The 24,125-nt window shown below is 39.8% G+C and overlaps 2 protein-coding genes across 2 annotated transcripts; one reads left to right on the forward strand and one right to left on the reverse strand.

Moving 5' to 3' along the window:
- Positions 1-161: 161 nt before the first annotated feature.
- Positions 162-10,677, reverse strand: mtf2 (metal response element binding transcription factor 2). The gene is made up of 15 exons (XM_038718354.1): positions 10,468-10,677; positions 9,174-9,375; positions 8,663-8,744; positions 7,814-7,924; positions 7,495-7,595; positions 7,084-7,253; positions 6,336-6,431; positions 5,784-5,852; positions 4,984-5,107; positions 4,668-4,735; positions 4,340-4,510; positions 3,679-3,808; positions 3,496-3,554; positions 3,129-3,221; positions 162-2,588 (listed from the first exon to the last, which is right to left on the reverse strand). The coding sequence occupies exons 1-15, from the start codon at positions 10,470-10,472 to the stop codon at positions 2,213-2,215; spliced, it is 1,857 nt and encodes a 618-aa protein (XP_038574282.1). The 5' UTR covers positions 10,473-10,677; the 3' UTR covers positions 162-2,212.
- A 1,421-nt stretch (positions 10,678-12,098) lies between these two features.
- dipk1aa (divergent protein kinase domain 1Aa) lies at positions 12,099-23,824 on the forward strand. The gene is made up of 6 exons (XM_038718355.1): positions 12,099-12,646; positions 19,078-19,212; positions 20,720-20,827; positions 20,919-21,095; positions 21,208-21,339; positions 21,440-23,824. Exons 1-6 carry the CDS (start codon positions 12,593-12,595, stop codon positions 22,118-22,120), a joined length of 1,287 nt encoding a protein of 428 aa, XP_038574283.1. The 5' UTR covers positions 12,099-12,592; the 3' UTR covers positions 22,121-23,824.
- Positions 23,825-24,125: the final 301 nt, after the last annotated feature.

Below are 24,125 nucleotides of genomic sequence, written 5' to 3' on the forward strand. Positions count from 1 at the left end.
TGTGAAGAGGTTGGTCGAGAGGGTTGTCAATGACAGTGGCCGCGAACACTGGCGCGTGAACTGAAACTGTCAACTTTACAACGGTAGCTTTGGCTGAGGAAGGAAGCTTTAGTGTGGGAACATTAACTACAATTAGACATCACACACACTCAACACAACAGTTGAAAATATCGGCTTTTATTTATCTTTTAACTAAAACAGGTTCAGAAGTAACACGTTAACCTATATAATCATGTATAAAAAAAGTAATAAGAATCTCAACAGACAAAGCAGACATGTATGTTCTTTGGCTACAGAAGCCTGCTGGAAGCCAGTGGTGGCAACATGTTGGCTGAGACACTGGCTGAACAGAGGAGAGAAGTTGCACTGACTACATCCACACCATGAAGAGGTATCAATGTCAAAAAGGTGTGTCCAGTTTAAAACAAATCAGAGATAGCCATACCAACCGAATATTTACTTCTTTCACTGACATACAGCATATTAGTTTTCCAGTGACTGTTTTGTGACTCAGTTTAAACAAGCATGTGTAGCAGTAAAAAAAAAAAAAAAGACTACAAATTATTTTGCTCAGAGAAAAAAAAAAAAAAGCTTACATGCATACATTATGGTCAAAAGTGATGTGACATATGGAGCACCTGATATAAAAATACTGACCAACACTGAATGAATAACATATCAAAAGCTCCTGTCAAGCTGCAGATGTTGGCCTATACAATGCAGTGAAGTTCTGGGCATCTCCTGAGTGTGTAGACTATAAAAGGTGAAACAAAAATCCAAGTGCATTTTGATTGATTTTTTTTGGCACCCATCACAGGAAACATTAAATGACAGTCAAATCATCTCAGTCATAATGCTGAAGCTCCCCTTAGTCAGGCCATATGGTCCAATTATACAGCTGAACACCTTTATCCAGGACTAACTTGCATAGGCAGCACAAAAAAACCCAAAAAAACCCACACAATTCTGAACTCTAGGTATGAGAACTGGGTATAAAACATTCATTTTATGCAGCACTTTATTTTTCTATTTGAATAACTATAATACAAAGTAAAAACTAAATAGGTCCTTAAAGATTTCAAAGTTAAATCATTTTATCAATTTCAAATCAAAATGTTTTAAAAGGTTACTAGGAGGCATTCTTAACACATGCTTCATTTGGGGATGTTATTTTTCACAATCTCACCTTTAAATTTAAACGGAGAGTCATCACAGGAAAAAAAAAACAATACTTTTCCATGTATGAAAATGGTGCCATGTATGAGCTGAAAAGCTCAAATTACGTGTTCAAATTGAGATGACAGCCTAACGGATACAATATGCGTAGTCCATAATTTTAAAGACAGAAAATCAGGCAAATCTGCCCTACTGAACAGGCATATAAGCAAATACAAGTGGAAAAGGTAATAATAAATGTAGTATAATACTATATAAAATAATGAACATTTGCAGCAGCACATCTCTTTTGTTTTGAGTTCCACCTGAACAGCTCACAAATGAGCACTTTCCAAAACACAACTGAAGGGTGTCTGCCCAAGGCAACAAGCGGTACTCATAGCTGGGACTAGCGAAAGAGGGGAAAATGGTAGTAAAGGGGCATATTTATTTACCAAATTTGAAAAATGTTAACCAAATATAATTTAATGTTTACTGCAATCATGAAATTACTGACAATGACTAGAACAAAACTTCCCCTCTTTCAATTATTCTCCAAGATTCACCATTTAATGCCTGACCAACTATAGTCAAAACAACTTACAGTTTCATACTTAACTGGTCTGAAAAAGGAAAAGCATATCACTGGATTAAAAATCAAGCACAATAACGATTCACTGAAAGCCTAAAGGTGCAGTGCACTGATCAAATATTCGCCCCTGAATAAATTGGGATTCTGTAAACATTCAAAGCAGATAACAAAAGTTAAAAACAGGGTAACACAAATGTGGTATAATGACAATACCTCGGCTTTATCAATGAGTTGTAATCTTTAAACACATGAGGAAAAGACAGTTAAATGTGCTATAATCACCCTGGACTGCACTGAACCAGTAGGCTTTACAGTAAGGCTTAACAGGCAAAAGTTGCTCCCATCTAAACTAAACAAAGGCATATATCAATTAATGCTCTGAATACAGGCTGTGTACACATGTCCATAGCACAGCCATAAACCTCTTGTAGGCGCTGGTTAGAAATGATGTTGACAATGACATGTCTACGAGGCAGTGACTCCTTCCCACTCGACCAGGTACTGCACCTTGCCGTCGAGGGTGACCCGTCGCGCCAAGACTTTGTACTTTTCCCCACAAGCCAGCCGCCCTGCTGCTCCAAAATAGCTGCTGATGGAACTCTTGAGGTGGGAGAGCTGGCTATTGGGGTCCATGCCGTGAACTATGTGTGTGGAGTGAAGGCCGGGAAGTGGGCTAATCACCTCCATAGCTGAGGGGTTTGGGTCTGCATGGCTGGGAGGGGGGATCTCTGGGTTCGGGGGCTGCAGGGCCCGTCGTGGCCGCCCACGTTTCCTTTTTAAGGGTGGAGAGGAAACAGGCATGATGCAGGCTGTCGTGCGCTTCTTGGTGGAGCTACAGAGGCTGGAGGGTGTTTGATAGTAAAAGAGGAAGTCAAAAAACTGTTTTTGATTCTGAGAGCAATAATAAAAACAAAGCACACAGAGAGGAATTAAAAAAAAAATAAAAAAACAAGACAAAGAGTCTACAGCCATGCTAGTAGCTCTGAGGCACAGAGGTGCTTTAAACTAAATGCTTACATGGTCACAGTAACATCCTAACATACGTCAAGTAGGTATAATGTTCACCAAGTTCAAAATCTTAGTTTAGCAGATTAACATGTCAACATTTGCTAATTAGAACCAAACACAAAGTGGGACTGTCAGTATTCTTGCACTTATGTAGTAAAGTAATGGATCCAACTGAAATTGTGAATTGATGATGGTGGCGGCACAGAAAAACCTCATCCTGCCTGGAACATGAATGTCTGTGCCAAACTGTATAGAAATCCATCTAATAGCTTTTCAGATATTTCAGACCTAGAGACAGACCAACACTGCCATCCAGAGTCACAGATGTCCAAGTGAGAAAAGGGTAAATGTTGCAGTTGCGCAGCAGGCATACCTTGACTGTCTTGAAATGCTAGTTGAGGTAGTTTCTGTGGTGCTCAGGGCTCCTATTGATTCCACATCTGAGGACAGCAAAGACCTGTCGCTTCTGGTGTTGTGTGGACAGTCAAATAAAAGATACATGCTACTGAAACTTACTGCACATACAGATGAAACAAATAGTAAATTAATCTTTCAGTCAATCAAGAAAATTAAACTGCAAAAACTTTTGAAATCTATTAATCGTTTTAGATAATAATCAAGCAAAAATGCTCAAAAATGACAAATGATGGGATAAAACAAAAACATGTATTCATCCTGGCTTCACTGTTTTTTTTTCATGTTTTCTACTCAATAGTTAAAAACCACAATTTCTCACTTACTTGATAGAGGTTAAGTGATCCAAAGTGTGGGGCTCTAGTGGTAGAGGCTTTCTTATTTCCTGTCAAAAGACAAAAAAAGATAAATTATTAGCATTTCCTAGTGGGTTGTCTTTTACATACCAACCCCTCTCAACAACTATGTACACACCCAGCTCACGCCCACTATAACACACACACACACACCTGGGATAAGAGATGACTGGAGCGTTGTGGTTTAGCCAGAGTCTCCAGAGAGTGTGCTCCTTGCTTCCTCTTTTTCTTCTTCTTCTTTTTCTTCTTCTTATCTGTGCCATTGGTTAAAGTACTGCAACTTCTAGATCAACAACAAAATTTCACAAGTAATAAGAGTTGTGCATTAATAACACTTTAAAAATTGAAAATTTAAAGGTGCAGGACAATATCAAAACACTGCTTTTTTCTCATTTTGATACACTAGTCCAACACAAGCAGTTTGCAAATTCAAGAGCTTACAGTTAAGAGTGTTAGGGGACATGTACAGGGTTTGGTATATTCGTCACAATTCTGTTAATAATGTAATTATTGTACATATCCATACTCCTTTATATTTCTTCTTAATATTTATACTTTTTATATATTTCTTTACCTGCCAACTTCTATTATTATTTCTATTGCTTTATGTCATCACGTGCAATGTGTGCAACTGAGGCATGAATTTACCCCCCGGGGATCAGTAAAGTATTTCTGATTCTAATGATTAACATTGTATAATATCATTAACAAAGGCTCAATTCATTTTATAAGCTGTTGAGAGCCTTAATCTTTTTATCCTGGATGACATCCCACCCAGAGATGTTTAACTTCAAATGTAACTTTCATGTTTTACCTCATGCCAGATATGCCTTTAGTGGACTTGCATCCCTTGATGGTGATCTCATGTGAAGCCCTCTCCATCACTATGCTGACTGGCTCATCAGAGTTGGGGGGAGCAGGAGGGAAACGGATCCTCAACCCAAACAAGTGCTTCTTTTTCTTTACCTCCTTGCCTGACATGAACCTGGCAGAGATGGGAGAGGAAGAGAGGGTAATGACAGGTGGAAATACATAAGAAAGAAAGTCTGGGACAGAATGTAAGATGGGAGTTAGGAAAAAGACAGAGTTGACCACTGTCAGGCTATCAACATAAACTATTAACCAGTAGAGGAATAACTTACATGCTGCTGTTGTTGTTTAATGCCTCCAGGACGCGGTCATATCGCTCTGATCTCGGCGTGTTGGCGAGCTGCAGACACGGGGGATGAGAGGTCACCAGACAAGAAAGACAGTGCAAGAAAAAAAAAAGAAGCAGAAATTACAGTTGAATTTAAATATTAACCTACACAAGTACAATATGTGTCTCTGTCCAGTAGAGAACTCCAAAATAAACTTTGCATAGAATGTAAGAATTTGAGTGTGCATGTGTCCAGTGGTGCATTACAAAAGAAAGTTAGTGAACAGTCAAATGTACGTTGGTAAGCAGTGAGCCCTTACCTCCCCAAGCTGCAGCAGCTGCCAGTTTTCATTGATGTAAGTCATCAGCTCCATCTCAGAGTCAAAGTACTTCTTCTTGTGAATCACACTCAGGTTGTACAGGCTCAGGTGTGCGACATCCCCCCTGAAACATTTTAGTAAATGATGTTTTCTTTACTTCTTTCCAAAAGATTATCAAAACAAAAACAACTCTCTCTCTAACTAAAGGCAGGAATCTGTCGGGTTTGTTGCTGCGGACACAAGGTAGTGTCGCATTTGGTGCAATTTGGACATGCAACATGTTCAGAATCAATAAACTTTGAATAAACTACAGTACAGTGTGAGGCGCTTATATGTGCCAATGTGGTAGTCAATTGTTGAAACTGAGTTTTCAAACAAATGTATTGTAAGAGTTTTATGAAGTTCTAAGGCTGAATATCCAGCAGTATCTCCCCCAACTGTTTTGCTGTTTCTGTGTTATTGGTGCTGTAATAGGTGAAAGCGGAGGGAGACAACACATCAGCCCCTGTGAACGGGCACTGCACTAGTGTTTAGAAATGATAGGAAGTGAGAGAGTTGATAAGGCAAGTGTAAAACATAAAAAAAAATAAATAAATAACGAACGCAACAAGATACATCTAAGACTGGAACTTTATTATTTGTCTCTACCTTTTGGTGTAAGAGGGGGCAGTGTATCAAAAAAAGCACTACTTTGGAAAGAAGGGCAATCCTGTGCTTGTGTATTTTATTAAATCATATACTGTTTTTAAAAGGAAGGCTGCCTATGTCAAAGCTGAAAATGCATCTTGAGATTCACTCACCATCTGAGAGGCAATCGGCTGAGGTACTCTGGTCCACCATTGCAAACGGAGCAAATAAACAGATAAAACCTAAAGTCAAACAAACACAAAACAATGTCAGCTTATTATACTGACTGAAGGGCATATTTTGAGGCCTAGTGTTTATGGTTTCTGAAAGTTAATGTGAGGACATGAAAGGAAATGTTATACAAGGAATAACACATGATGATGTGTCCTGATATTTGAAAACACAAAGTGGAAGTAGGACAGCTTTGAGTGAAAAAAAATGTCTAAACCATCTTTTTTTAAATAGATTGTTTGCAGTCATTTTAACTTTAGTAAAGTTTGTTTCACCAGTAAGAATGAACTGGTAACATACTATGAAGCATAAGTGCCGTTAGCTTTTCTTTATATACTTTGCACACTAATCTACAGTGGTGTTTTAACAGCTGATTGGATGCTTAAAAGGAGTCCAAACTATTTTACCAGACTCCTACCAGCTAATGAGTAGTCTTTCCGATTGCCATGGTATGAATATATACGTATGAAACATGTACATAGTGGTATTTGCACCTATCTCCGTAGAGCATGGGCATCTGTAAGCAATGGAGACACGCCTCATGGAACCACTGCTGACACCTGTTACACTGCAGCATCTTCAGGTACCAACTACAAGGAAAGAGAAAAAAGATAAAAAGAGTGAGAGAGTGCTTAGCTGTACCAGGACACGTGATACTACATTTTGTTTTGTAAACATGGACATGTAGGACATTACTATGACACCCAGCAGCACATGCAGAAGCTGGTAGTTTCTTCAAACTTCGCAACATTTGTTTTTCATCAGTTTTTTCCAGCTTTATTGCAGAAACACATATTACCGATGACGGAAACAAAATCATTGGAAAAGGAAGACAGGTTTTGGATTAAAGTGCAGCGGACCTTGAGACGATCCATCCGGCCCGTTCAACCAGACCAGGCACCACGGCAGGTGCAGCTTGGACTTAAGGCTGCTACTTCAGGTCCATTCTGGACATAATGGGACACATGCTGGCCAAGCAACAGAAATCAGAGACTGTTGCACCTACATCTTTATAGAGCCCTGTGTTGTGTGTGCATATTTTATTTTTATATATATATATATATATATATATATATATATATATATATATATATATATATATATATATATATATATATATATATATATATATATATATATATATATATATATATATATATATATATATATATATATATATATATATATATATATATATAGTATATCTATCTATCTATCTATAGTATATCATGTGTTACTCACTCTCCTGGACCTCCACAGTAGCAGTAGCACTGCTGGGTGTTAGTTTTGTGGCCCTGGTCCCACGCCAGTGTGTCCAGACAGTATGGGAAGGACAAGTGCAGTTCCATGTGCTGCTGCTCGTGCTGCAGAAAGCCTTTAGCAGACACTCCTCGCCTATGTGCACCCCCCCTCTGTAAACCACACAGGCAAAAAGCATGTTTACCCCAACACAAAACTATGTACACATATTTAATCCACAGATTTTCTTGTGGCTACTCTACAGTCTCTTATCTCCATTTTGCTTAATGGTTAAAGCAGAGCAAAAATGAGTCTCACAAACAGCTATTTTTGTGTAAATACATGCCCATATCAAACAATGTACCCATTCAACTAAAAGGTATTATGTATTCATACTCAAAACAAAAGCAGTACCTTAGGTATAGAAGTGAGCTCACATTCTGAGCAGAGCCACTTGTCATCCGAGTCAATGACAGAGGCATCAATGATGGGGGAGTGGCACAACTGATGGTAGCCTAAAAGACAATAAACACATGTACATGCAGCTGAGTCTACGGGTCCAGTCATTGAATAAATAAAAATGCCATAGATGACCAGAGACTAGAACCCAATAGGTAGATAAATAAAGAATGGATAAGTAAGAAAACTTTAGCCATTAAAAAATAAGAAAGGAGGATAAAATAATATATCCGCTTTGTTCAGTGTTGGGCATTAAAAGCATCAGAAACATTACCTTGTCCACACTTGTCACAAATGACAATCTCATTGGGTTCATCTGAAGTTTCATCCTGGCATATGGAGCACACAATGTCATCATCCTCATCATCCTCATCATCTTCATCCCCTGAAATGGACAAAAGCAGTCAGGGCCAATAATGCAGGCTAGCTACGCAAGAGTAAAGACTAGGCAATCACCTCAAATAGTGTTTTAATCCCGAAAGGGCAACTATAAAGGACCATTTCTTTTATTGGAAGTAGTTGCAACAGAAACGGTTCAGTGGGAGGACTGGATTATCCTGATTAGTCAGGACACGGTTTATGAAAAGACATTCAATGTTCAATTTCTTCTAAGCTGTTGGTCTGTTGCACCTGTTAACAAACCCAACAGTGATGACAGGGTGGAGTGAAACACTGCATGTACATTTCTACATCGTAGCAGCAAGTGAGAACTTCAGCCACTGGAGGTCAGAGGAAAACAAGGCTTTTAACAGCTATTAACTTTTTAATTCAGCACTACAACACTGTATATGTACATCTTCTTCCCTATGCTCATCTTTGTGTGTGGGCAGGGCACTGATACTCTACTGATGCCAGACACTGTGGGCAGTTATCTGTCAGCAGCATAAGTAGGGAGATTAGTATGGCACAAGAAGGCAGACAGGGGTGTGGACAGCACAATACTAATCTACGAATCCAATATTAAACTGTACAGACTCTAAAGTGCAGATGCTGCCAGGCAATGAAAGGCATTTATATGTACATACAGTACGTACATATAATACAGATTTCATGCAACTGATCAACGATTTTCCAAAGTAAGATCCACATTTTTCACAAACATGTAAATTTTGATAGAACTTACCTGTCTGAATATCCTTCCAGAGAACCCAAGACTTTGACCGATCCTCAAAAACAACAAAGCATCGCTGTTTATCCCGATCTATCTGAAGGAGAAAACAAAAATAGATTTATGCCTTCCTAAACACCAGTTTTTAAAGCCAAAATACACATCTTCAAAAACATGCTGTGGGCATAACGATTAGGGGAAGGGGCCACTAGTCCAGTCAGATATGAGATCAAATGTTTCGTGTCATATCCACCTAAAATTTGCCAAGTAGACTTTATGCATACACTCTATGACCAAAATTGCTAAACACAATTCAAGTAACATCTGATGTTTTGTAAAAGTGTGATAAATAAAACAGCCCTAAATATGTTTAAAACTGTAAACTTGAAGTACCCGAAGGCTCACTTGTGCAATTCCACATGCCAGAAAGCTTGACAATGGTGCCAAATTTCATGACGTCAAGTATCTGGTGGTACTGTCACAGAAAACTCATAGTACCAAAAGGAGTCGTTTCCCTCGCACCAACCTTGGTGATTGTCCCTAAATAGAACAAGCCATCTGACCAACGGGCCAAGACGTCCTGTCCCTCTGTAAACCTGTCAGACATGTCGTCTTCTCCATACTCTCCCCTAGCAGAAAGGCTTGTGGGGGACAGGGGCACAGCCTGCTGCTGCCGCAGGGGGTGGGCTCTGTGATGGACAGACAGGTGATCCACAACCCCTGAGTCTCTGCAAACAATGAGGGGCGGATAAAGAGAGAGATGGAATTACAAAAGGGAATGAGGGGAATCGTATTTTTACAGTATTTTCAGGTGACACGTCACCTCTGCATAGTCGTCAGCAATTCTCAGTCTAGGTGCTGCTGACAGTGTGCTTTATTTAATAACCAATAAGTGCTTATTCAAGTATAGATGCAACAATGTTGTATAACAATGAGCATTTCATTGAGGGTGAGGGTAAAAATGCTAGTACCAAGACTGGCTAACCTTTTCAAATAGGCCTATGGGTTGTTGTGTTTAAAAAAAAAAAACATACCTCTGTGGTTTAAAACTGGTAATACTACAAATCAACACAATAATATCAGTGAAATGTATTTGTAACAGATAGCAGCCAATAGGTATTATATAGTGATATATTTGCATCTCTACTGAAACACTGCATGTGTAATGGTAGGCTAATGGACAATAGAACAAGGATACATTGTGTGGTTACACAAAATCTCAGAAAGACATGGCTGAAAATGAAGTGAATGCCATTTCCCCTCCAGTGAATACAAACAACAGGTGATTATACTCTATAATTAGTGCTAATTTGTAATTAACCACCACGCAGTCAGTAAGGCAGCTGCAGGGCAATGCTGAGTATTTCTAAAACGTATCCCTAATATAAAACATTGATAAACTAAAAGCGTTATCCATTTAACACTTAATTTACATATAAACTGAAATTTTTATTTCAGTGACAGTTGTAATTAAACAATTTTTGCACCTAAAGTTTTACCTTCTGCTGCAAAACATTCATTAAGTAATGTAAGAGATTGCAGATTTTATTTGTTCCTACTTCCCTTGAGCCACTGTCCGTCAGTCGGACATTCCCTTTGTTCAGGTCCTGGCTGAACACAGTCAATTTTAGCCACTAGAGATGATAAAAGGGCCGGTTTGAGATAACGTTGCTTATTGAAATGTCATTTGTATGAAGGACCAAGCAGCCAGGCCTGAGTGGGAGCGTGAATAATCCACATGCAAAGCCGTAACCCCGGTCAGGTCGCTGACCGTCGGACCCACACCCCCCACAGGAGCAAAACCATGATGACAACAATACCTCATTCGGTCCCCTCCGCTTCTACAGACCACCCGTGCGACAAAATAACTTGATATGAGTGACCGCTGTTATCCCGCTCCGCCTGCAGTTGAATTTATTTTAAAAGTATATCGCGAAAACGTGCGGGGCTTGTGCCTTCTTCAGAAAATAACAAACGGTTCGTTTTCCCCCAACACGTTCGCCATTTTGGTTTCCCGCTGATGATCGGGGAGTGCATTGTGGGAAGCGCTTAAACGACGCTGCTGGCTGTCGCTGCTACATTCACCTTTTTCTTTTCTTTTTTTAAACATTTGAAATTGTAGGCAGGGCATTTACTAAGCAGGGCATATCCGCCCCTTAAAGAAGTATAAACCGATTTTTTTTGTCGAGGACAGCATATCATATCTATTTCTGTTGATGTGGATAAAAATACCTTAAAATAACGTTGTCAGCATTATTAATAAACGGTCAGACATTTTCGCTGTTGACATAACATGTTTATTTAAAGGTTAAACGAGGCGGTGTTTACACCAACTGTGGCCACTCACTGCGGCTACAACATCATGGTGTAACGTTAGTGATCTTATTTTAAATTTGGCTGTTATAACCGGAAGTTGTGTATGACGTTGTCCTATTATTTAAACAATAAAACAAGTAACGTTAGGTCTATCCGCGGCTCCACAGTACTACGGGACACGCCCTCTAAAAGGTCTCAGCTTGGTTTGGTTTTTAGGCACCAGAATCAGAATCAGAATACTTTATCGATCCCCCAGGGGAAATTGTTTGTTACAGATACTCGCATGGCATAAAAGAAATAGAAATAATAGTAGAAGTTGGTAAGTAGAGAATATAAGGAAGTAGTATAGTAACAGTAGGCTATTATACAGTATTAACAAAAGTGTAATGATAAATAGCAGTAAAGACCTGTATTATACAGTATTAACAAAAGTGTAATGATAAATAGCAGTAAAGACCTGTATTATACAGTATTAACAAAAGTGTAATGATAAATAGCAGTAAAGACCTTTATTATACAGTATTAACAAAAGTGTAATGATAAATAGCAGTAAAGGGCTGTATTATACAGTATTAACAAAAGTGTAATGATAAATAGCAGTAAAGACCTTTATTATACAGTATTAACAAAAGTGTAATGATAAATAGCAGTAAAGGGCTGTATTATACAGTATTAACAAAAGTGTAATGATAAATAGCAATAAAGGGCTGTATTATACAGTATTAACAAAAGTGTTATGATAAATAGCACTAAAGAGCAGTATTGCAGTATTATACAGTATTAATAGAGGTGGCAATAGCAGTAAAGAACAGTATTAGTACAGAGGTGTAATGATAAATAGCAGTAGGCTATTATACAGTATTAACAAAATTGTAATGATAAATAGCAAAATAAAGTAGTAGCCTATTAAGTAGTAACACTATTAACAGAAGTGTGATATGTAAATATAGAAAGATTATAGAAAAAACCCTATCTGGTTATATTTATTAAGCACCAAAAATGCTGGTACTTTATTATATTGGAGCACCACAAAGATTTGGAAATGGTCGCGTCTTGTACTAAAGTTGGGTTGTCCTGTCCTCTTGGAGCCAGCAGAGAGACCCCTCTGGCTTTAATTGCAGAAGACTTAGCGGAAGTTTATTTTACTCGTGCTTGCTAACTTGACCCGGTCGTAGCTTTTAGAGTTATGCAGCCTCACAAAACTCATAATGACTCGATTATATCCGCGCACAAGTGAAACCACTTTGTCACACATTTCGTCAGTTTGGTCGACGACCTCAACCTAAAAAGAGGTTTATTTGGAAGGCCGAACACGCTGCGCCTGCGCCGTGAACCTACGTGTTTTTTTTCCAGCTTGAGGTATGTTGTTGCTTTGCTTGAAAATCAGCAGCTGCTGCAAAGAGCAGAGGCGCAGGCAAAGTGCAATATCGGAGCGGTTCGACCGGACAAGTCAGAACGACAGTGCGGGGAGGAGGACCATAGTGGGACCCAAACCGGGTAATATGCAGACGCTTTTGCCTGCTGTGTAAACGAGACGAGGTGTTTTACGTGCAAGACGCTTTCCCCCCCGTGTTATTTTGGATGATCTCCCACAGCCAGGTCCACGTATTGAGATGATCTATTTTTGTGATGGCGAAGGGTCTGTTTCCACGGGCCTGGGTGAAAAAGTCTTTCTACTTCCAGGTAATATCACTGCTCCGTAATTGCTCTGCACATCGGATTATAGTTATATAGCCTACTGCGGGTGTGTTTTAATTGACTGTGAGCCTGTGTATGATGGGATCGTCGTGGTGTCACATCAGGCTGACAGCTGGCAGTAAACATGTACCTCCTCTGGCTGCTCATTTGGGTTTGCTGGGGAGCTTAACAATACCTGAGGAATGTGACTGCTGATGAAAGATCAAATTGAGTCTATCAGCTGATCCTGATATGGTTAGTACAGAGCAGAATACAGGCCTACCACAGAGAGTATAACACGTGAGGACAAATAGGTAATCCATGCCAGGATTTGTTACCCAGGCCATGAAGGAATCTCTGTTTATCTCACTTCATTTTGTGTTTTCCTCTCTCCTCACATTTGACTGAAAATATGCAAATACTTCATTCATTCACAGCTTACAGTTGTTTCATCATCCCCAATAGTGCCAGAGCAGCAGTAATCCTTTTGGTTGGATAATAAAGTTCAACCTTGTGGTTTGGGCACGAGTTGTCTGCCTCCAGCAGCTTTCCCCAGTACAGTAAGGAGCTTATGCAAGAGGAAGAGAATATGGAGTAACCATATTGCTCCATTACAACACAGAGTACAGTGTATGCTGTAATGTAAAGTCATCACAACTTTGGATGGACTACAGTCTGAGGGCTGAAGTCCTCTGACAGCTGAGACATATGGACGTCAGGAGGGGAAACATGTTAGCAGAGCTGATTTCATCTGGCTTCAGACAATATTTAACTACACTGGCTGGTTAATTTATTTTATTTATTAAGACCAGCTACATGTCCTCATTCACAGCCACACACACTCAAACATAGACAAACAACACTGTGTGCAGAATTGTTTTTTTTAATCCTGAGGAGATCTCTATAATTAGAGTATACTTTTACTTCTTACATAGTTCTTTTACTTCTACATTTTTGGCCACACTGATCTTGTATGTGTTTGTATAGGCTACTGTGTTGTGTGATTTGTCAGGGTTCCTCATGTTCCTGTTTTGGTACAGAGTTTGTATGTGCAAGCAGAGGGACAATTCTGGATAAGTACATTTGGCATTGCTATGATATGTAAACCAATTTGTGCATTTTATGCATAAATTGATCATTCAGATTTTGCCAAATCTAAAAAGAAATCTTGTTAGTGGACCTGCTGGATTGGTGACACACCAAAATGTAGTGCCAGAAGCAGGGTATCCAGGTCTGTTACAGGACAAAGTGTCTGGTTTGCACTAAGGTCCACAGGGCTGTTCCAAGAAACAGGTTTGCAAGGTTACTTGGATCACTACTGTACTGGATTAACCAAACCACATAACCTCTGAATATCTACTTGATTTAAGCCAGATAAATGGCTTTTGAATTTCAAAGCTTTTTTGAAGTACCAGAGTTCAAAAAGCCACATGAAAGCCAGCTTCGGGTCTTTCCTGTTCAGTCTCTTTGATACCAACCTTGTAGTTCTTAAGAACTATAACCTGTGACCTGTTTTTGGGACTTAATTATATAAAGAAGGAATTAATGAGACCGTAAAGATATTATTTCACTCTGGGATGACCTCAGTGGTCTTGCTGGGGAGGAAGAAGACATAAACTGATGAGGACAGCCAGCTCTGTCCTGAGGAGTTCATGAAGTTTATAGAGGAAGTGGGAGAGAAAAAGGATGATTGCCAAACGACTGGCCATCATAGGCAACACCTCCCAATCCCTATATGGATCCGCGAGTACCGCTCCAGGCTGCTCCATCCACAGTATAGAAAAATGTGATACTGCAGGTCTTTTGTCTCTGCTGTAGTGACTGGACTGTAAGATCTCAATACTGCATGAGGGTTAATGCTCAGTAACTGAATCTAACCGTCGACAGCTGGTAACCCTACAGTTTGCACTAGGTTTTGTGTTTTGCACACTACACATTACCATCTCCAATTATCATCCGTAACTTGCACTATCCACTGCCACTGCAACTAGGTTATACTACTATACAGGGGACATGTTCTGCCTTTTCCTTTAGGTGGAATAGGTTTCTTTTATTTCCTTTTTCCACTCTTCTTCAAGTGTAATAATCGTATTTATTTACTTAACTTTCTTTTTACTCAGTTTGATTTTACAGTTTTTATTGTATAGTTACTACAGTACATGTACATCTGCTTTTTTGACACTTGCATTCCCTGCGTGGTATCAATTAACTTTATCTAATGTCTTCTTAGCTGAGACAATAAGAAGTGATGGAAAAAAGACACAGTTGAGTGAAGGATAAAACTCTTTGCTTCTCGGGTTTCACTTCTTACATCATGTGTTTGCACAGACGTGCTGAGACACAATGTGCACACATGACTCTTTTATCCCACCATACTGTCTGTGTGTGTTTCATGCGCCTACATTTCCTACGTACAGCACCAACATACAGTGCGTGCCAAAGGAGTCAGTTCTGATTGTGGTGTGTTGCTTTGTACTCCCCTAGCACCTTGTGTTCCCTCCCTGGAGGCCCACTATCTTTTTGTTCATCTCTTTGGGACATGGAGCGTTTAAAAAACAGGCAGCTCTGCAGAGGAGTCGTCTCTACAGCTAATATGAAGCCACTGTTCTCTCTAACTGCCGAATGGACAATTTTTGTGAAATGCACCAAAGGGAATGGAAAGCAGGAAGATTATGGCTTTCATGTGTCCTCCCTTTGCCTTTCTGTGAAGTCTGTAGCTCACAGTGGGGATGTGTTGCATATTTTATGTGAGCAAATTTCATGAAAAAGCCCAGGACCTCATTAGGTTTTTTAAACATGTTCAAACCCCACAGAGAAGTCACATGCCTTAACCTGAATTTCTAACTAATGACTGAATTTCTGAGTAATTACACCGTTTTTAACCAATTTCTGCTGCAGTTTGTATGGACACAAAGATCTTCTGCCCAGACCTGAGCTGTTTACCAAGCACAGTAATCACAGCACATCAAAGATATAAAAAAAGGCTTGTGCTTGGTCTCTGCCTCACTGGGTGCATATTTTGCTGGGATTTGGAAACTGTGCTGGAGCTGAATAGAGAGGAACAGCATGCTGCCAAAAACACACACAACATAAGCCGTTCCTGCCATGTGATCAGAGTGAGAATCAAATGCACTTTATCCCTCTTAAGTACAAACTGCAGAAGTCACACACTGTGATTAACAAGCAAGTTTGACCTAAATGACTTTTTACTGCGCTGTCCAACAACTTAGTTTTCTTAATTTCTTTCACTTGATTGCAGCAGCCACTTACAGCTTAAATCTTTAGCTGTTGTTCAGAAGCAGTTTTGGGCTCAAAATATTTTTAATGGGAATTCATTTTTTGGATTTTACTGAATGCACGCGCAGCCAGGGGACAAAAGCGCTTTGGTAGCCGGTCAGAAAACTGTAGTCAACCACTGCAATCAAAGTAGATTATGCATTGTTTGTCAATTTTTGTTGACTTAATATCTGTTTGTTTGTGCTTCATGCAGGTTAGCGACAATTAGCGTAATGTTGTTCCCGCACAGCTGCTAGCCAAAAGGCTAATGGAAGAACGAGTGAGAGGGGCATTCTTTCCAGAGCTATACTGTACTGCCATTAAGCCTAGCTGTGTCACACTCAGAGATGCAAAGAACATTGTTGTAAACTTTGTAACTTTGTACTAATTTATGCTCGGACAGTGGCGTTAAAAAACGTAATTCGTAAAAATCATACTCATTGCTGTTATGAATAACGTTACTCGATTAGCTAAAATGTCGGGAAGGACCTGCTTTGTTTTTTAAAATTATTTTTAAATAGCCTATACCCATAGCCTATATGACACAGCATCTCCTGGTCTGAGAGGCTGCTGGTTGACTCCTCAGGTTAACTAAATTATTGTTCCAGTAAAGTGGATTTATTTCTAAAATGCGCTGCTGAACAGGTTTTCTGTCACTTTTAAGGATGGGGTGGGGTGGTCGAAAGTAATTGTAACATAACGAGTAACGTGACTATTTACTTTAAATACCCAGTAATCGGTAATGTAATATTGTTAATTTTTAAATGAGTAATAAGTAACTAATTACAATTTCTGAGTAATTTGCCCAACACTGCCATTAGATATGCCGCGAAGACAGGGCTGCTTTCTGCCCCCTGGTTGCGCGCGCATCTCGGTCGGTGATGACCATGACGTTGCACAGAAACCCGTCAATGCGTTTATATCTCGTTCTGTTCTTTTTGACCGTGTTGCCTTTAGATTCCTGTGTTCTTTCTTTTGAGTTTTGATGTTCTGTAAATGTTGGGATTTTTAATGTCAAAGATACAAAAAAAAAATTAAGACTGATGATTTCTGTTTTTATATCACTGTGAAAAGTAACTGACTGCATTAACTTGTGTTGTGTCGTTCAAAGAACGTTTCTTTTGACCTAATCTTGTATGTCACTCAGGAGGAACGGGTTGTGAGTAATTCGGTAATTCACGTATGCGTTCAGTTCAGCAGCTGCATGATCTCCGTCAGCACAGGAAACAGAATTGATTAGTTCACGACTCTCAACTGTGGTTCTCTGGGTTTGAGTCGTTCATTTGTCACGTGACAGCTGGCTACAGGCAGTGGTAAGCAGGCAACACAGGAAACAGAATTGATTAGTTCAGGACTCATAACTGTGGGTCTCTGGGTTTGAGTCGTTCATTTTTCACGTGACATCTCGGCTACTGTGGAGCAGGAATGAACTAATCGTTCAGCGCTCACGTGTCCTCCTCGGAGTCTCTTCACTCGGCAGGCTGACTTACTGCCAGCACCGGGAATGAGAGGCAAGTCTTGCTGTCAGGTAACAATCACTGGACTGACATATAGCCTATCTAATATCTATTTTGATAATTTTGTGACATTTAATAAAGCATAACGTTATTACAGCGCAGTGATGTTGTGCTAAGTTATAGTTTGAACACAGCCGCACCGTAACTTTAGTCCTGCTAGTGTTTACAGCTAACAGCTGATCCGGTCCGCCAGAGAACGCAACTTAACTTTTACTTTTTATTTATCGACAGAGCTGTGCTGTTGTTTCACCGCTCCTCACTGGTGAACAACCTGCAGTGTTTGAGATTATTATTAAATTAGTAAAATTTTAATAAGAGTGTGTTTTATTCATCTAGTGTGTTATTACTTCAATATATTCCCTGTAAATCTGATGTTAATGTATAGATTTTACTCATGGATAGGCGTTAGGCTACTGTATGAATGAGCACTTTAGAGATATAGTGATAGTAATTATAATTATATATATACACAGGTGCTGGTCATATAATTAGAATATCATCAAAAAGTTGATTTATTTCAGTAATTCCATTCAAAAAGTGAAACTTGGATATTATTTTCATTCATTACACACAGACTGATATATTTCAAATGTTTATTTCATTTAATTGTGATGATTAAAACTGACAATTAATGTATCAGTCTGTGTGGAATGAATGTATAAATTATACAAGTTTCACTTTTTGAATGGAATTACTGAAATAAATCAACTTTTTGATGATATTCTAATTATATGACCAGTATCTACGGCTGGTCTGATAGTATACTCAGGAAAGATTGTGAAAATGGACGGATTTAATTTGGTTGTGGCTCCATGGGGCTTTATAGAACCATGATAGAGAAAGATCAAGAGGTGAATTTGTGCATTATACTTTGTCAATTAGAGCAAGCCAGGCAGCCTTCTGTGTTTGAGAACTGCGCTGTTTTTTTTAAATCGCCCACTAGAGGGCTGCAGCGCAGCAATAACCAGCCTAGTTAAAATGAACGAAATGACACACAAAAAGATTAGTTCATTTTAATGAACGAGATTTGGTGACTCGAGTCTTTCAAAACAGTGACTTTTCCCATCACTAGCATTAACTTCCACAATATGGCAGAAACAACAAAAGGGCCTATGTCCAAAGGGGCCATGTGAGACGTGATGTGTGGATCCTGTGACATGGGCCCTAATTTGATGTTATTTGCTTTGTTTTTTTAACGAGACAAAACCAGAGTGGAATGTCTCTCTGGAACAACTGAATCTATACCTCCAAACCATTTTCCAGCTTAATGAGCTATTTTTGCACATGGCGACTAATCAGCCAGCAAGCATTTTGTTATGGGACACTCCCATGCTCTCACCACAGTAACCTATTATGTGACTAAGTTTGATTAGGGAGTGCAAAAGTATTGCTTGAATCTATGCCCTTTTGGCTTACTCTGCTTGTATAACATGTTAATACAGGCAGTATACCTCAGGCTGGATACATAGATTAATAATTTTATTACATGAATGGACACTGAAAAACAACATGAACATTTTCAAGATTACACAGGGTGAACAAATTCTATATCAATTGTTGGACTAATCTGGTATATAGTTAATCTGGCATACTTTCAGGATGTGGATCAATTTAAGAGTTTCTATTTCTGCTCGCCCTTCGCAGGCTCGGATCTCCTTTGTGCGGGTGAAGTACCTGTTCCTTACGTGGCTGACTGTGCTGGTGGGGAGCTGGGTGCTCTATGTGCAATACTCTGCTTACACAGAGCTGTGCAGAGGACACGAGTGCAAGAACGCCATTGTAAGTGACGGCTTTGTTCATTTATCTCATTTGTTTAGACCCTGTTATTTTAAAGACGTCATATTATGCTCATTTTCAGGTTCAATATCTTATTTAGGGGTTGTACCAGAACAGGTTTACATGGCGTCAAAACACCATATTTTTTGTCATTCTGCACATTGCTTAAGCACCTCCTTTTTACCCTGTGTGTTGAGTGAAGCATCTCACTTCTATAAAATCTTTGTTGGGAATTGAACATGCGCAATACCTAGTTCAGGACTGCTAGCCAATCAGAAGCAGAGTAGGACAGGCCCTGATTAGGTGGTAACCACAGCTTCAGTTCAGCTGTAGATGTTCCCGAACCAGGTTTGCAGCCTAGACTGGAGCAAGAGTTTTAAATAAAACATAAAAATAAAAGTTATTCATTTGTAACAAATTTATCTTTCATATGTAACATTTAACTGTGCACTGTCTGTACATCACAGTAACAACTTTATGTCCGTTGACTGCCTGGAGGATATCTAATGTTCAGTAGGGAAGGTGGGGTGAAGGGAGGCAGCAGGCGTCTTGTCACTGTGTGTGTTGCAGCTCAGTGTATTTCTCCACCAGTGTTTTTTGAGGTTGTGCCACACTAGCTGTTTGGCGAGCATGACACCTGTTACAAAGTGATGCAGATAGTTTATGGAAGTAAAGGCTGGACTACTATGCAGCTGTTTTCAGGCAGTTCAGGAGCAGTGTTTTCTGTGAGAGATGGTAACTCCCTTTGGGTTGGACTTTGGGCCTTTTCACTTTGCAAACCTATTACATGCACAAAATAGATATATAACTAAATAAACGAAAGGGAAACATCCCCCAAAAAAAGCATAATATGACCTCTTTAAATAAGTTTTGTAATTGACCTTTAGTTTGTAATTACCATTGCATGATGAACCTCTGGCCTGCTGGTGTGTCAACCTCAATCATTTATAAGTGGTTGTTATTTGAAAATGACACAAGTCAAGATATAATCTGATCTCTGTTTAAGATAGGGCTGCACGATATGGCCAAAAATGTTATCACGATAAAAAGTTTAATTTCTTTTGATATCAATAGTATATAGTATAATAGTCAAAGTATCAAATCTTTATTTCTTTTGAGTTTAAAGGCTGATTTTTGCTACTGAGTGAAAGTTGAAGAAACCTGATGGTCAATTGTGGTTTAAACTCGTCTTGGTCAACACTTCAACAAAATAACCATCTTAATAAAAAATGAAGTCCTAATTCGTATATGATTCAAGTGAATAAAATCAAACATTTATTGAATATCTATTGAACATTCGTTATATTGTTATTGAAATTTTTTTTTTATTTCATTATTATTATTATTGTTATTGTTTTATTGTCCAGCCCAAGTATAAGACCTAGAAAAGTAACATCCCTCCTCTGTTGTGATTAGGGACACCCAGGGCCTGATAATGATAGATTCTAATGGATGAATAAAATGGCAAAAAAGCTTAACGTGAAATCACACTTCCCGTATTTTCTTCAAGTGTGATAAATACAGGAGGGGAATCATCGATGGCTCTGCCTGCAGCAGTCTGTGCGACAAAGAAACACTCTACATGGGCCGGTGTTTGTCTATGCTGCCCAATAACCAGGTGGGAACATTTAACATCCTGTTAAACGTGTAACTCTACTACTCGTAATGTTCAATGTGTTAAATGTTTGTTTTGGCATTGTGTTTGCCAGGTGTACACAGGAAGCTGGGGAGACCATGATGGGATCGTCCGCTGTAGGTTGGGGGAGGTCGCGCACTACGAGCTGGGCGAGGAGCCGGAGCCACGGAGAGAAGCCCCCGTGTTCGACAAGCCCACCAGAGGCACATCAGTGGAGAAGTTCCGAGAGATGGTCTTTAATCACCTTAAGGTAAAGGGCGTGAGTTAGAGAGGTTCTTATAGAACTGCAAATTTTAGTCTGTGGCGGACTAAAGACTGAAAGGACCCTCTTTGAGTTGCTGTTTCCACTCTCTTTCCACTAGTCCAAGCTTGGAGAGCAGGCTAACCTCGCCACCCTCGTCAGCCAGATCCTCTCTGTCGCTGATGGCAACAAAGATGGACGTGTGTCACTGCCAGAAGCCCGCTCTACATGGGCCCTCTTGCAGATGGATGAGGTATAATAACAAGCCACAAAATACATTTGTGTTTTCATATATGATGTCTTGGCTCTCATTTTCTCCAGCCCTTGACAGATTTGTGCTCTGTGTATTTGAGGTGCTGCTGGGCCTGCTGCTCCAGGACCGTGGACACACTCCTCGCTTACTGGGCTACTGTGGGGACCTGTACATGACGGAGCGAGTTCCCTACGGGCCCTTGTATGGTCTGTCTCTTCCCTGGCCGCTAGTATCCTGGGTGCCCAGCAGCTTGCAGCGCACTATGGACCAGTGGTTCACCCCCTCATGGCCTCGCAAAGCTAAGATCTCCATGGGCCTGCTGGAGCTGGTGGAGGACATCTTCCACGGCACCTATGGCAGCTTTCTGATCTGCGATATTGCCGCGGCACACTTTGGTTATACCGACCGCCATGAGCTCCGTCTGACTAACACCCGAGCGGTGGTTCCTGAGAACGAGTTCAAACGCAAAATGCGGGTGCTGAAGTGTGAGACTGATGCCGACTGTGTCTACGGGGTGGACTGCCGGACGTCATGTGATGTGTCAGAGAAACGGTGCAAGGAGGAGCCAGTTCAGCCAAACTTGGCCAAGGCATGTGGGACACTGAAGGACTACCTCCTGCGTGGAGCACCGTCAGAGCTGAGGGAGGAGCTCGAGAGGCAGTTGTACGCTTGCATGGCTCTCAAGGGTAATGCTGGACAGATGAACATGGAGCACTCGCTTATCCTCAACAACCTGAAAGCTCTGCTGTGGAGACAGATCTCACACACCAAGGACTCGTGACGAGGCGAGGATGTCCTTCTGAAATCATGCCAGTCAGTTTCTCACACGGAGCCGATTATTAAAGATGCTGTGATTTAGGAATAGCAAATTTAACAAAGTAATTTTTATCAACTCTTAACACTTATGAATGGTCAAGGTGAAGGAGACCCTACCTCCTCTACCCCCAGTTTCACCAGTTCGTGGGCCTGGAAAACACGTCCAAATCCATAAGACTAAAATAAACGGAATGATTGCATGTTGCCATCAGTCACACTAAATGCAGCCACATTAGATTGGATTGTATTTTTCACCGCAGTTGAATGTTACAGGGGCACGTCTTGAAAAACAGACTTGTAAACAGATGAGTTAGTTGTTAGTCACAAGAATTGGGAGACCAAGTTGCTGTTTGAGCCACAAAATCACGCTGATGCGTATGGGCTAACAAGGTTCATCAAAGATGGGTTTATTCTGTTTAGGGAAAACAGGAATTAAATCTGAGACTTGTCAAAGGCGGTGTAATGAAAGCTCCTTAATTTTGTTGTTACACGTTAACATAATCAGGGAGTGTACGTTGAGGCTGGTGATATTCTATATTTCATTTTTGAAAAAGACTAATTCATTTCCTAAAACAACTGGGCACTGTAGTTTTTTGCCAACATTACTCAAAGAGGAGTAAACGGGGGCACCCCAGTGGAGCGCGTACCACATATCAAAGCTGAGTCCTTACCACAGCAGCCTGGGTTTGTGTTCAAGCCAGGACCCTTCGCTGCATGTCATCCCTTCTCTCTCCAGTTATCGCTATTATAAAAAAGCAGAAATGCCAAACAAAAGGAGCAAACAGGGTGTTTGTTGGACACTACAGGGCCAATGTTCATCATAATGAAGAGAGGTCTATTCTGGAAAAAAATTTAGTGAGAGACAAACTATCTTTAGAGTTTTCTTAGGGGAGTAGTTGACCAGAATAAAAATATAGGCTATCACCACACTTACCAAGTACAGATTGGTGGCACATTAAAGGAAAAAACTACAAATTTATGGAGAAATTTAAGGGATGACACTGCCTCCAGAGACTTGAAGAATCTATGCCAAGGAGCACTGAAGCTGTTCTGGAGGCTTTTCCTTGAATTGTCACTCATCTGCACAACAAAGCGAGGCAGTTCGTTAGCTTTAAAGTGGACAATGTGTTAACATTTGTCTGTCAGTGTTTTACTGTATGTCAGTGTACTTCACTCTGCTGTAGATTCTCCACCTGCAACACTAGTGGCATCGTCAATGCTGCATTGACAAAGAGAAATATAGATGTATTTAATTTGGTTTGTGAATGTTCTCTACTTGTATTTCTCACTGAAAAGAGCATTTGTGGTAATCTGCTGTGTCATTGTTTTTAGATTTTATGTCTCAGTGCCATAGAGATCATGCTTAAGTCATCTGAATGTTTATCACCAGTGATGGTGGAGAACTTTTGTCAAATTCTGTGATCACATTTGAATGCTGTATAAAAGTATTTTTCCATAATCCCATTCAAACATTGCTGTTCAGTTGCTGTGGCGGAGTTGACAACCTGACTTGTTTTACCACTTTAAAATGAATTCAGAACAGACGTGACCCGTTGTCAAGGCTTGTGGTCAACGCTGCTGTTTTGTATTTTAAAAATGTAAAAATGTTTACTTGTTGAAGAGACCAGCATGATTTTGCACAATTAAACTACATGCCACTTCACCGTAACTTGTTGACTCTGTTCAGTTCTGTTTAACGCACCCGCAAGTTATACTTTGATTCATATGATGCTTTCGCATTATCCCTATAAAAATCCATGGGTGTAATAACGAAAACCAAAACAAGAAATACAGGTGCTGGTCATATAATTGGAATATCATCAAAAAGTTAATTTATTTAAGTAATTCCATTCAAAAAGTTAAACTTGTATAATGTATACATTCATTCCACACAGACTGATATATTTGAAGTGTTCAATCCTTTTAATTTTGATGATTATAACTGACAACTAATGAAAACCCCAAAATCA

Source organism: Micropterus salmoides, unplaced genomic scaffold, assembly GCF_014851395.1.
Source record: "Micropterus salmoides isolate LMB-PRFRI ecotype aquatic unplaced genomic scaffold, ASM1485139v1 Ms_hic_scaffold_14, whole genome shotgun sequence".
Taxonomy (NCBI): Eukaryota; Metazoa; Chordata; class Actinopteri; order Centrarchiformes; family Centrarchidae; genus Micropterus; species Micropterus salmoides.

Excerpts from the sequence above, each read along its gene's own strand:
- mtf2 (XM_038718354.1), bottom strand. Across the intron at positions 7,254-7,494 it reads AGCTCACTTCTATACCTAAG|AGGGGGGGTGCACATAGGCG; the intron begins GTACTGCTTTTG and ends TGTGGTTTACAG. Across the intron at positions 3,555-3,678 it reads CCAGTCATCTCTTATCCCAG|GAAATAAGAAAGCCTCTACC; the intron begins GTGTGTGTGTGT and ends GTCTTTTGACAG.
- dipk1aa (XM_038718355.1), top strand. The coding sequence starts at position 12,593 with ATGGCGAAGGGTCTGTTTCCACGGGCCTGGGTGAAAAAGTCTTTCTAC. Across the intron at positions 20,828-20,918 it reads CTATGCTGCCCAATAACCAG|GTGTACACAGGAAGCTGGGG; the intron begins GTGGGAACATTT and ends TGTGTTTGCCAG. Across the intron at positions 21,340-21,439 it reads CCCTCTTGCAGATGGATGAG|GTGCTGCTGGGCCTGCTGCT; the intron begins GTATAATAACAA and ends TGTGTATTTGAG.